Source organism: Onychomys torridus, chromosome 5, assembly GCF_903995425.1.
Source record: "Onychomys torridus chromosome 5, mOncTor1.1, whole genome shotgun sequence".
Taxonomy (NCBI): Eukaryota; Metazoa; Chordata; class Mammalia; order Rodentia; family Cricetidae; genus Onychomys; species Onychomys torridus.
In genome coordinates, this window is record NC_050447.1 from 116,570,526 (window position 1) to 116,584,122 (window position 13,597).

At 45.0% G+C, this 13,597-nt stretch overlaps 1 protein-coding gene across 10 annotated transcripts in view; it reads left to right on the forward strand.

Moving 5' to 3' along the window:
• Window positions 1-13,597, forward strand: part of LOC118583776 (NAD-dependent protein deacylase sirtuin-5, mitochondrial) — a 37,639-nt gene that overhangs the window by 21,512 nt on the left and 2,530 nt on the right. For 9 of the 10 annotated variants that reach the window (XM_036187417.1, XM_036187410.1, XM_036187416.1 and 6 more), the window contains 7 exons: window positions 212-299; window positions 1,033-1,086; window positions 3,024-3,147; window positions 5,543-5,658; window positions 12,353-12,820; window positions 12,903-12,963; window positions 13,481-13,539. In XM_036187417.1, the coding sequence (XP_036043310.1) occupies window positions 212-299; window positions 1,033-1,086; window positions 3,024-3,147; window positions 5,543-5,658; window positions 12,353-12,820; window positions 12,903-12,963; window positions 13,481-13,539 (970 nt within the window). Of the gene's footprint in view, window positions 1-211; window positions 300-1,032; window positions 1,087-3,023; window positions 3,148-5,542; window positions 5,659-9,295; window positions 9,435-12,352; window positions 12,821-12,902; window positions 12,964-13,480; window positions 13,540-13,597 lie in introns of those variants that run through there. The other variant, XM_036187420.1, reaches the window with a different exon arrangement.

A 13,597-nucleotide genomic window follows, 5' to 3' on the forward strand; every position in this document is an offset into this window, starting at 1 on the left:
GTGTGCCACCACCGCCCATATGGCGTCTCTTCACTGCGGTAGAACAGTGACTAAGACAGCATGTTTTTGTATTTCCCATGATTCTTAGGGTAGACCACTCAGTAAAAATGAACATAGGAAGATGAATTGTTTTCTGGCTTCTCAAACATGGAGACTTTGCTCTCTATGATACTAAGTTCTGAACTTGCTTGGCACGTGTCTTTTCTTTCAGGAACATTATTTAAAACTCGGTGCACCTCTTGTGGCGCTGTCGCTGAGAATTACAAGAGTCCAATTTGTCCAGCATTAGCAGGAAAAGGGTAATTATAATGTACTGCAGAATAAATGTCATTTCCCCTTGAATTGAACATGTATGTGAGGAAATTGAATGTTCATTGAAGAGTCTCGTGGATGTTTCTAATGTGTAAGACTAGACACTATACAGATATCTGATGAAAGAAATATTTGACTCATAATTTACCATGCTAAGTAAAAACTGTAAGATGCATACAGAGTATTGGCTGTATGATCCCCAAATTTTATTTATACAAATTCCCACTCCATCTTCATGTATCTGTATATTAGCTGAAAGACCACAAGAAAACACAAGAAAGGATTGGCTGTGACTGTGAGGCATGGAGAGGTTATGGGTAATTTTTATTTCTCCTTCATCTCATTGTGAATTTCACAACATTTTTATGATGAAGGTGTATTATTGTTATAATTAGGAAAAAATTTAGAGGTCAACTCAAACTACTGAGAAAAAATCTTCTGAACCATTTCAGAGCAGTAAAAACTTACAGAAGTAAAATACTAACATAGTTTCATTGGAGAAGCATCAACCACCCCGTTGAGACTCTCGCCTACACAAATTCACCAATAGTCAGTATTCAGGGTCCATGCTTCTGTGAACCTTCTAAGTTAGCATGCACGGGCAAGTACCTTTGTACCATACATACACTGCCGGGTAAGGCACAGACGACTATGTCACATCCTCCCTTTGTTCTTTGATTTTACCACAAGTATTCATTCTCTTCACACTCTTGACTTCAGGGCTCCAGAACCAGAGACTCAAGACGCCAGGATCCCAGTTGACAAACTTCCCAGGTAAATAAAAACCTGATGTGCAGCTGGTGTTCAAGAGTGCAGAAAAGAAAAATTAGTAATCAAAATCTCAATTTGTGTGTGTGTGTGTGTGTGTGTGTGTGTGTGTGTGTGTGTGAGAGAGAGAGAGAGAGAGAGAGAGAGAGAGAGAGAGAGAGAGAGAGAGAGAGAGAGATGGCCTTTAAATGTACAGATGCAACAATCTTCCCTGACCTCTGAGTCCAGGGGTGAAAGGACAAAAGACGAAACATCTTCCAGAGCCTTTTAAAAGAGCCTGTTTTATTGTGTTGCCCAGGCTGGCCTCAAACTCCTAGGCTCAAGTGATCTAGGCCCTGTCCCCCATATGGGTGTGTACCCTTGAATGCAGTGCTCTTGGAGGTCAGTGGCATTTGGATATCCTTGAGCTTGAGTCAAAGACGGTTATGAGCCACCAGACTAGCTTGGGTCTTTGCAAGAGCAGCGTGCTCTTCACCACTGGGCCACCCCTGCAGCCCCGAGTCAGTGCTTTCTGAAAAATGGTTGTGCTCTAGTCATACTTCTTTGGTTTATTTTAACCACAGATCCTTTTCGGTTTTTTCTTTTTCTTTTTCTTTTTTTCTTCCACTTTTTAAAATGAGGCTTTTCATGACTAAACTCGGAAGTTTCAATCTGAAAAGATCAGGGGATTCTAGAAGTTTCCTGAGTAGGACATTAATAAGATGGAGCCGATATAGAAGGTAGAAGATTTTAGAACATAAACCTAGACTATATTACCTAGAGGTAATAGGGTGTGAAAGAAGAGAAATCCCCTGTCCCAACAAGGTTTCCCTGAGTAGCCCTGGCTGTCCTGGAACTCACTCTGTAGACAGGCTGAAAAGTTGAGGCAGGAGGGCCACAAGTTCATGGTTGGCCTGGCCCACAAGTGAGTTCAAGGTCAGCTGGGGCAATTTCCCAAAAGCTGTCTCAAAGTAAAATGTCAAAAGGAAGTTGGGGAAGCCATCTATTGGTAGAACTACTGCTCTACCACATGCAGAGCCCTGGGTTCCAGTGAGAGGCAGAGTGAGCTGGAGAAGGGGAAGCTCTGAGGCTGCTGTTGTGCCCAGGCCTGGGCAATGGGAGTGTATTAGTGCCAATGAGCACACAATGTAGAGAGAAACAAGTCATTAGAACAAGAAGGCCAAGCTAGCTGAAGCGGTGTCCACCCAGCTCGGTGGATGACGACAAGATAACAGCTTACTAGGGTAAAGTCGCCTGAGTGTCCCATATCCAGGGCAAATTCCCATCTCCTGGCCTGAGTGGCAGCCCTGCTTTCCTGGGATCCCGGGCAGTCCTGCCCTATGGTGATATATTATGCACCCTAATAAAATTTGCCTGAAGGTCAGGGAACAGAACAAGCCACTAGATTAAACATAGAAGCCAGGCAGTGGTGGCACACACCTTTAATTTTAGCACCCGGGAGGCAGAGATCCATATGGATCTCAGTGAGTTCAAAGCCACCCTGGACAACATGAGATTGACTCAGTCTAGGAGAGAAACAGAGCCAGGCAGTGATGGCACCTTCCTTTAATACCTGGGAATCACATGCCTTTAATCCTAGCACTTGAGATTTCATTCCTTTAATCCAAGCATTTGGGAAGCACACACACCTTTAATCCTAGAAAGTGAGGGTTGGGCAGAGAAACATATATAAGGCATGAGGAAACAGGATCTAAAGCCTTTTCAGGCTGAGGAGTCCTAGAAGTAAGACGTAGCAGTGGCTTGTTCCTTTGTCTCTCCAATCTTTCAGCATTTACCCCAATGTCTGGCTCCTAGGTTTTTTATTAAAAGACCTATTAGATTTTGTGTTACATCTGGCACCCAATGTGGGACCTGAACCCATGACCCTGGGATTAAGAGTCTCATGTTCTACCAACTGAGCTAGCCAGGCAGTTAGAGATGATTTAAAGCTGACTTTCTTCCAGGTGTGAGGAGGCAGGATGTGGTGGCTTGCTGCGACCTCATGTGGTGTGGTTTGGAGAAAACCTGGATCCTGCTGTTCTGGAGGAGGTGGACAGAGAACTGGCTCTCTGTGATCTGTGTCTAGTGGTAGGTCATATTGGTCCCTAGTCTCCAGGCCCTGGAAAGACTGGGATGGAGTGTCTGTTGCCATCCCCTTTCCTTCCTCCTTATCCTTCCACTTCCTCTTCTTCCTTTTCTCCTTCACCCCTCCCCTTCTCCCTCTCCTGAAAGATGTGTGTAAGTGGACTTTTCTTTCCCACCAGCCAGTTACCAAATAACCACACAGATACTTAGTATTAATTATAAATGCTTGGCCAATAGCTCAGGCTTGTTATTAGCTAACTCTTACATTTTAAATTAACCTATATTTCTTATCTATGCTCTGCCATGTGGCTTGGTACCTTTTCTCACTATGGCAAGTTCATCTTCTTCTCTCCTCATCTCCTCATGCTCCTGAGACTCCTCCCTTCTTCTCTTTCACACTCTTTTTGTCTGCAAGTCCTGCCTAACCTTTGCCTGTCCAGCTATTAACCAGTCAGCTTCTGATTAAACCAATCACGGTGACATATATTCACACAATGTAAAGGAATATTCCACAGATGTGTGTGGAAGTCTCATAGCATCCTGCAGAAAAAACCAAGAAGCAATACATAAGAGCTAATCTTTTAGAAAGATTGGTTTTATTATTTTTAATTATGTTTAGGCGTGTGTCTCTGCATATGGGTATGTGCATGTGAACTCAGTCTCCTCAGAGGCCAGAGGCGTTGGATCTCCTGGAGTTACAAATAGTAGTGAGCCACCTGGCATGTGTTCTGGGAACTAAATCTGGGTCCTCTGGCAGAGCAGCAACTGCTCTTAACTACTGAGCCATCTCTCCAGCCCCAAAAACTGATCTTAAAATATGAAATTATGCACGACCATGTTCTGAGCACCTTTAAAAGCCTCTCTTCCCCCACAAAATAACAAAAGGAGCATGCTTTTTACGAGCAGTATAAATTTAGAGATGTAACATATTATCATAACGCCATTGTGGAAGCATCAGATTTTATTTATTTATCATATGTGTATGTGTGATGTTTTTGTGTGAATGTGCTGCATGCATGTGTGAAGGTCAGAGGACAACATTGTAGAGTTAATTCTCTCCTTCTGCCTTTACATGGGTTCTAAGGACAAACAAAAAGTCACTAGACTTTTTCAGCAAGCTCTTTTACCTGCTGGGCCATCTTGCCAGCCCTAGCCTAGATTTTAAATATAATGCATGCTCATTATTAAATGTCATTGATAAAATACGAAAGTATCAAAGCATAAGAAGGAAATTAGAGATCACCACATTATACCATCTGGAAATAATCACTGGTACCATTTTGATATTTTCTTCTAGACCAGGAGTTGAGTCCTTTTGGCAGAGAGAGGATGGCCTACAGAGCCTAAAAATTTTGCCTTTGGCTCTTTCCACAAAAAACTTGGCCACTTCTGATTTAAACCCTTCCTTATGTAGATGTGGGTACACCAGATACACATAATACACATTCTGTCTTGAGACTGTTTTATTCATTTAATAATTCAATTGGCATATTCCATGTCAACATATCCAAAGCTGTCGCATCTTTTAGTTTGCTGTATGATTTTCTAGTACACACATGATATAGTGAGAAAATCCTCTATTACAGGACATTTGGGTTGTTTCAGGTTGTTTTTTGAATAGCATCTCATGTGGCCCTGGAGGGTATCATATCACTGTACAGACAAAGCCAGATGTAAATTCTTCATCCTCCTGCCTCTACCTCCCACATGCTAGGATTACAGGTCTGTCTTCTAGGTCCAACTTAGGCTGTTTCAAATTTTGGTATTTGAAGCAATGTTGTATGAATACATGTAGATGGGAATCTTAGCATTTTCTTCAAGGAATTTCCTTAGGACACATTCTCTAAAGGTAGAATTAACTAGAAAGAGCATGCAGAGCCCACAGTTTCTTTAATATGTCTTTAAAAGCAGAGGTACTTTGTGGTGGGTCTGTTTCCATTCTGTATTTACTGCATATATCCCATGTTGAGTGCAGCCTCTGTGGTCACGGTGGTGTTAGTGAGAAAACGTGGTTTACAGAGTGTGTGGTGGCCTTTCCATTTCTGTGAAGGGTGTGTGTGCACGTCAAAACGTTAACGGTGATTATTTCCTACCTTAGAAAAAGAACGTGGATTGTTGGCACAAGTTCAAAGACCCGAACAGAAGGGACCCCTGGTCGCGTCCTTTGGGTCATGCCTGTGCTTCTCTGGCTACTCATGTGACTGTCTTTTTGTGTCACATGGTTCTTCCCCACTTGCAGTGACTGGCCGAACACCAGAGACTTTGAGTCCTGCCTTTTACTCGCTTCTGTCCTGCAGTTTCTGTTAGCTTCCCGCACGCCCCCCTCCACATCCCTGCCTGAGTAAAGCTCCCCTTTCCCTTCATCTCACCCGCTGCACTCCGTCTGCTTGCTTTGTAGGTGGGAACATCCTCTGTGGTCTACCCCGCTGCCATGTTTGCCCCTCAGGTGGCTGCCAGGGGAGTCCCAGTGGCTGAGTTTAACATGGAAACCACCCCAGCCACCAACAGATTCAGGTAGGGGGAGGGAGGACCGAAGCTGGGTGACGGGAGGTGGAGCGCAGGCTTGGAGATGTCATCCCAATAGACTGTCAGCTCTGATTTCTGTGGAGGAGGAGAGAAGGAAGGAGGAGGACAAAGGAGGGAGGTTGCGGTTCCTTGTTTGGATGGTAGTTGACTTTTATGAAAGAACAAAATACCGTTAACTACAGGCTGGTGGGCTGTGATTCGGTACCTGGGAGTTTCCATAGAACTTTCGTTTTTCACATTGGCACTTTAATTCTCTAGATTTTATGCTTGCATTTGTACATTTTCAAGTAGGTGTGGTCACAGCCTTTACCTGTAGGTGAGAGGTACCATTTCCCCACCTGATTGGCTTTCCTACCTGACTGCTATTAAAGTAAATGTAAGGCGTTTTCTGACTACCTCGATGTTTTGACTGACTGACCCTCAAGAATCCTTGCAATGCCAGGATTTGTACGTGCCTGAAACAGAGATGGGGTGTGTGCTCATCATAGCACTGTCTGGGGCCTCTCAGCACTTGGGCCCATCAGTGTTATCAGCTACCATGTTTGTTTTGTTTGTTTTGTTTTGTTTTTGTTTTTTGTTTAATCTTCAGAATTTAGCTGAAGTGCACAGTGTACCAGACACTGCCATAGTCCTAAGGATAGGCTAGATCAGTGACCAAGACCAAAGCCTGTCCTGTGAAGATCAGATGCTAGTGGCTGAGGCTGCGGCAAGCAGTATCCATAGTGGGCACCTTATCCAGCTTTTGAGGTGCGGAGGCAGTGAGAAGAGCCTAGGTATAATTGGGTGGGGGCAGACAGACATTGGGATTTGGTGGGGTCCCAAAGGGAAGCCTCAAGAGGTAAAAGAGCATGCTGACAGACCTTTCCAGATTCAAGGACTATCTGATACAAAGGCCCCAACATAGACACACAGCTGGGCAGTGTGAGGACCACTGAGGAGTCTACCTAGCTGCAGGACGGTCTGTGGGGAGTTCCAGGAGAGGCAATTAGGGGTAATAAAGTAATTCATTGGTATGTGGGAGGGAAGGTACTTGATGCTGAATACAATTACTGGATGAGGCTAGACACCTGGGGAATTAGCCTGAGAACTATGTAGGTAGTGATGTCGCTTACCAAAGCGCCCTTGCTTTGAAGAGCCCTTGCTTCTAAGTCACAGTGGTCACATTTGATGGGGTAGTTGAATGCTCACCTGGCTGTGCCATCCAGTAGGGAACAAAGCCTTCTTTACCTGTGTAGCTGGGCCCCTACTGAGCTCTTAACCTAAAAGTTTACTTAAGGGAGATCTAAAGAAAAAGGACACATGCCTTGAATTATATATATATCTTTATTTCAAGCACAAATGAATGCTCATTAGCTTTATTTCTTTGCCATATTTGTTAACACCTAGGCCTTCCATTTGAGATGGGGTCCGCTAACAGGAGCTCACCTTTTCTTATTCCCATAATTTTCCTGGTGGTCCTTTAATCTTTCCTAGCTCTTAGGAATAAAACAAACCTAACACCCAGACATCCTGAATCAGATTTGTAGCTGGCAGTAGCTGTTTATACTTTAACAAATGGCCAATGGATTCTTGACAGGAACTCTTTATTTTAATTATGTATATGTATATGTCTGTGTGACTGTGTGGAGGTATGTGTACACAAGTGCAGATAGATGTCTGTGGAAGCCAGAGGTTTTGGATCTCTTGGAGCTGGAATTAGAGACTGTTGTGAGCTGCAAGATGTGGGTGCTGGGAACCAAACCCTAAACCTCTGCAAGAGTAGTACGTGCTCTTAGCTACAGAGCCATCTCTCTAGCCCCCCCCCCAATTTATTTTCTATTTTATTTTTTTAAAGGTTCATTTATTTATTATGTACACAGAAGAGGGTGCCAGATCTCATTACAGATGGTTGTGAGCCACCATGTGGGTGCTGGGAATTGAACTCAGGACCTCTGGAAGAATAGTCGGTGCTCTTAACTTCTGAGCCATCTCTCCAGCCCCCTATTTTATTTTGTAATGCTGGGGATTGAACTCAGAGCATGCTAGATAAGCTCTCTAAATCTAAGACAAATCTCCAGCACTAAATCTATTACTTTAGTTTAATACATAGCTTAGGCTGGCCTCAAACTCATGATTCTCCTGCCTTAACCTCTTTTTTTTTTTTTTTTTTTTTGAGACAGGGTTTCTTTGGTGCCTATCCTGGATCTCACTTTGTAGAGTAGACCAGGCTAGCCTCGAACTCACAGAGATCTGCCTGGCTCTGCCTCCTGAGTGCTAGGATTAAAGGCATGCACCATCACTGCCCGGCTCTTAACCTCTTAAGTACTGGGATTAAAGGCATGCTCACCAAGTCCATCTAAAATACAGCCCACATCATGTTCTAGTGGTTACTTATTCTTCTTCCAGTGACAGGGGTCTAGCCTAGGGTAGCACAGCACAGAGTCCAACCACTGAGCTATTTTCCAAGCTGATTTTAATTTTATATAATCACATTTGTCTTCTTTTGCTGTTGTGGCTTGTGTTTTGGGAATCGAATCTAAAAATCTGTTGCCTTGACCAGTGTTGTATAGTCCCTTGCCCCATTTCCTTCTCATAGTTTTGAATTTCTTTTTGTATATTGTATGAGATGATGGTCCAATTTCATTTCTCATCACATGGCTATGTAATTTACCAACCCCATTTATTACAGACCTTCCTTCCCCCATTGTGCCTGGTAGGTTTGTGAAGTCAGCTGACCGTAGGCCTATAGATTTTTTTCTGTACTTTACTCTGTAATGCTGGCTGATGTGTCTATCTTTATGCCTGTATCATGCTATTATAATTTCAGACACTTTGTACTGTATTGTGAGGAGGTCATTTACTGCAGAGGCTCTGGTTTTGTTTATTATTTATTGAAGTTTGTATTTGTATCTCTTGTTTTATCTATATCTATCATGAAAAATGACATTGGAATTGCAATAAGGATTATAGTATAGATGTTTTAACAATGTTAATTCTTTTCTTCAGAGCCATGAACATGGGATGACTTCACACCCATTTGTGTCTATATATATATATAAAAATGGATATATATATATATATATAAAATTTCACTTATGATTTTGGCATTATATTGGTAAAACACACTGAAATCATGCCTCCTCCACCTGTCAGAATAAAAATCTTATAGCACACAGACTTTAGACAGTTGTCTGTGGGTGTTACATATAGTATTGTCAGAACTTGGATTAAAGAAGTCCTTGAAAGCCAGTTTGGCTGCACACACCTTTAATCCTGGCCCTTGAGAGGTAGCAACTGACTGATCTCTGAGATCAATGCTAGCCTGGTCTACATGGCAGGTTCCAGGCCAGTCAGTGTTACATAGTGAGACCCTGTCCAACACCAACAAAAAAAGTCCCTTGCCGGGCGGTGGTGGCACACTCAGGAGGCAGAGCCAGGTGGATCTCTGTGAGTCCGAGGCCAGCCTGGCCTATAGAGCAAGATCTAGGATAGGCTCCAAAGCTACACAGGGAAATCCTGTCTTAAAAAACAAACAAACAATCCCTTAAAAATGTAAGCCGCCTTTAGTTGTGTTATCAGCTGCAGTTGCACGATCCTTTTGTTAACTTGTATCTCCCAATTCTGCTCTATTGCTCCTTCTGTTTAGGTTTCATTTTTCAGGACCCTGTGGGACAACTCTTCCTGAAGCCCTTGCTCCTCATGAAACTGAAAGGATTTCTTAATTACCCTGTGCAAAGAGGAGATCGTGTAGTACATAACCAGGGCACCAGCAGGAGAGGTGGTTCTGTGGCTGGTGAACCGAACTTTGGCAAGTCTAAAAACACCCTTCAAGCCCCAGAGGACAGTCCATCTGTGAAGTGATTGGGCTTCACCAACAGCAAATGTGTTTTCTTTGGGGAGCTAGATGGGCTGTCAAGTTCTTCCATAACATTCGATTTCAACTGAAATAGGAGTATTTTGGATTTGCTGTTCTTGGTCAGTTACTGGGAGGGAAACATTTGTGATCAATTTGCTTGAGAAGAAGGTAATCATTCCTAATTGTTTGCATCTTGCCCAAAGATAGAAATAGAGAATTAAAACACTAAAAGTTGAACCCTAGTATTTATTTATTTTTTTGCACAAATCTTTTGCGGAAATGAAATCATCCTTTATAGTTGGTACTTATTGTGTACGGAGGTTCCTCCAAGAGCTGTCTTTGTTGGGGGCTTCTTTTCCTTTTTGGTATTTAAATCACTTGGATGCCTCACCTTAAAGATCATGGGATAACTTCCAGCAGGAGCTCATGCAAGGAGAGAAAAGGAACAACCAAGTAGAAATGTCAGGATGAGAAAAAGACAAGGTAGATCCTGAACGAAGCAGATGAGCTGCCTCTGAGGGACGGGAGTGATGGACAGTCACTGCTTAGTGTCATAAATGAAGGAGAACATCACCTCTGCTGGTCTTCATCATTGCTTAGCATCATAAATGAGGGAGCATGTGGTCTCTACTTGTCTAAGAACAAGGGTCCATGGGACCCTGAAAATGACCTTTTTATCTTGCAATATAATAGTAAGAATGAAGAATGATGCACTGTCTTTGAGGCCACCCACCCCCCCTGCTGATGCAGCCCTGGACCTGAACTATGGCAGGGATGAGAGGCCTAGAGAGGAGCTGTGGCCACTAGTGAAGAGGATAAAGGCCATACATAATGCTCTCCCTCGGTCCAGTCAGTTCCCCAGGTGCCTGGCCTGCCTCACCTCAGCCCCTCTCAGAATTCCATTTATTTCAATAGTTACCTTTCTCATGGCTGTGATCAAAATACCTGACAAAATGATTTAAAGGATGAGAGGTCTAGCGTGGCTCACAGATCAAAGGAATGCAGCGTAGCAGGGAAGAGGGAATGACTCGGTCCGTGGCTGCCCAGAAAGCAGAGAGAGGACTCCAGGACTCCACTTGTTTTCTTTTTCTCCTTTGTACACAGTCTGCTCCTCACACTCGGGATTTCCTCCTCAGCCAGTCCTCTCCGGGGTGTGCCTCACTAATGCATCTGGTGGGTGCTGCATGGCTGGGTGCTGGGAACCTGGTGGGAGCAGCTGGGAAATGAAGAAATGACAGAGACACTTGCAGAAAAGCTAGGGTCGGGTTGATTGTGTACCTCCCTCCGATGGGGGGCACCTTCTAAGCAACCTGGAAACTCAGCAAGTGTATTGTGTGGGGCACAAGGAGGAAGGCTTCAGTTCCGCTGAAGGACTCCGTGGGAGGTCTCTGTAGGGGGGCAGTCTCAGGTTGCAGTCACCCAGGAGGAGGGAGCCCTGGTGGCCTGTTTTGGCACACAGTCAACATTGGCACAGGAAGACCTTGCCATTTCTGAGAACCTGACCCAGGGAAGGCTTTGCCAATCCCATGGATCTGAGGCACTGGGGCTACACATTCACTCAGAACTTCATGGCTCCCCACGGATGTTTATTAAACAATCAAATGGACAATTGATATGATTTATCACTGGCAACAAGGTACAGTTATGTGTACCATATGTGACAATCATTTGTAACAAATCCTAAAAGTCCCTAAATGTCAAGAAGATAGTTTCTCCCACCTACTGGGAGTCTGGAGAACTAGCCAGGCACCTCCAGAGTCATACTTTAGATGGGTGGACTAAAGACTGTACAACTAGGGGATGGTAATAACTTCAGTGATACCCTTTTTTGAAAAGTATGTGTGAGTGTGTGTGTCTGCAGTGGGTATGTGTACTGTAGGGATCAGAGGTGTTGGAGCCCCTGGAGCTAAAGTTACAGATTGTTATGAGCTGCTTGACACAGGTTCTGGGATCCAAATTTAGGTCCTCTGCCAAAGCAGCGAGTTCTGTTAACTACTGAGCCATCTCTCCAGCCCTCTGTGATGCTTTCAATGTCGGTTTTGTACATACAGTACCATTATGTGCTTTTAATAGGCTTGTCATTGGACTTCAGCTTAACTGCTTCCATTTTCTTAATGTTAGTTATGGTAGGGATCAGCACACTGCCACATTTAAATGTTTGTTCTGTTTTCTTGAGATACGGTTTCACTTTAGCTCAGGCTGCCTTGGAATTTAGGGTTTTCTTGCTTCATCTTCCTGAGTGCTGGGATTTCAGGCACGTGTTACTGTGCCTGACTCTGAGAATTGTTTTCATTTGTATTTTGTATCTGATCAAGGTTTCAGAGACCCCCACCCTCATCCAGCTCCCAGGCTCCCTTCCCCTCTACCTACTTCTTTTCCAGCAGTTTTTGGTTTTAAACTGGAAATTGCTTCTAAATAAGAAGATAAAATAAGATTTAGAAGTATAAAATATATATGATGTAACTAACCCTTTGTTGAACATATACCGTATGACAGACTTTAGAAATCAATGATTTCAGAATGGTTGACGCAACCGGCATGCGAACTAATTACAGAGTGTGGAACGTGTGCAAGGTTCAGAGAATTGTGTAGGTAGACATGCCAGAGTGGTCATGGGGTGGATGTTGCGATCCTTGAACTTAGCCTGGGTGGGAGGTTGGAAGCGTCAACAGTTCTGTCGCTCATTCAAATGCACGGCTTGAATAGGGCATGAAGAATCATTTCGCATTCCATAATGGGTAAGAGACAGAGACCACAGGGCCGTGTATGCCCAGAATACACAGAGAGATGCATCCCACAACAATGATGGTCATGAAGTATTATTTCGCTCTTGCCGCTGTTCCATAGATCAGACCAACCTGGGAACAATGAGCATCCCTTTCCACCTAGACTGTCTACCGGATCACAACCACTGTGGGGAGCCCCGCCCTCCTTCCTTCTGCGCACGCGCCTAGGTGCGTCTTGTGGCCTCCGGACCAACAGAGGGCGTGGAGAGCGCGCGGTGCGCACAGCTAGCGGCTGCTTCCGGGTCAAGGGTCAGGCAGCCGTCTTCCCGTTGGTCATGGTGCAGCTCCGGCCGCGTCCGTCGCGTGTCCCCGCGCCGGCGGAGGCGATGGTGGACGAGGACCAGGCGGCCTCGGAGGAGGAGGAGGCGGAGCACGGGCTGCTCCTCGGGCAGCCGAGCAGCGGCGCCGCCGCCGAGCCGCTGGACGAGGACGAGGACGGTGACGACGAGGCCCCAGAGGAGCAGACTTTCGCCAGCGCTCAGGCGGAAGCGAGGGAGGAGGAGCTGCGCGTGCGTGAGAGTGCACGGAGGTGCGGCGCGCGCGCGGCGGGGCCGGGGCGCCTCGCGTCCCCCTGGGCTCGTCTCCCGCCGACCTGAACCCTTTTCTTCCAGGGATAAAACGCTGCTGAAAGAGAAGAGGAAGCGGCGCGAGGAGCTGTTCATCGAACAGAAGGTTGGGGGCGGGACGTGTCGCTTTGAAAACACGGCCGGGGCTCGAGTTCCCTTGCTCCAGGCTCTTTGGGAAATAGGATATTATTGGAGCGGGGTTACGGATGCTTCTTGGTGACTGCCCTATTCAGAGTGGAAGCGCCACACTCACCTGTCTTGACGTTTTGGTCTTTTAGGCTTCCAGAGGTAGCGGGGTCTTAAACTTAGCGCTCTAAAATGTGATTTGTAAAGTAAAAATGGCACGTACAAATTAGTTATTTCACATCCCAGAGAGCTGACTTCAAAGAGGCCATGACAGATACCTTTCCAGTCACAGGGACACTTGAACGTTGAGCTAATGTGGGCACAGTTACAAAGACTGTTCTGGGCTTTGTCAGCCCAGTCTTCCTGACGGCTTAGGAGTATAGCAGGGCAGTGTTGGCCCGGATGCAGGGCTGTTTGAAATGGGTAACTTTTTAGAAGCAACTCCGGAAATACCTGTACACCACTTTTAACTTGTCTTCATACCTTTATTCTGAAAGAAAAGAAAGCTGCTTCCAGATGCTGTTTTAGAGCAACTAACTGCTGCTTCAGAGGCTGAGTAAGTAGCAGGGCTTCTATTTAGGTAAAGCCATCTTTGATTTGTCTGTCTAAGTGAA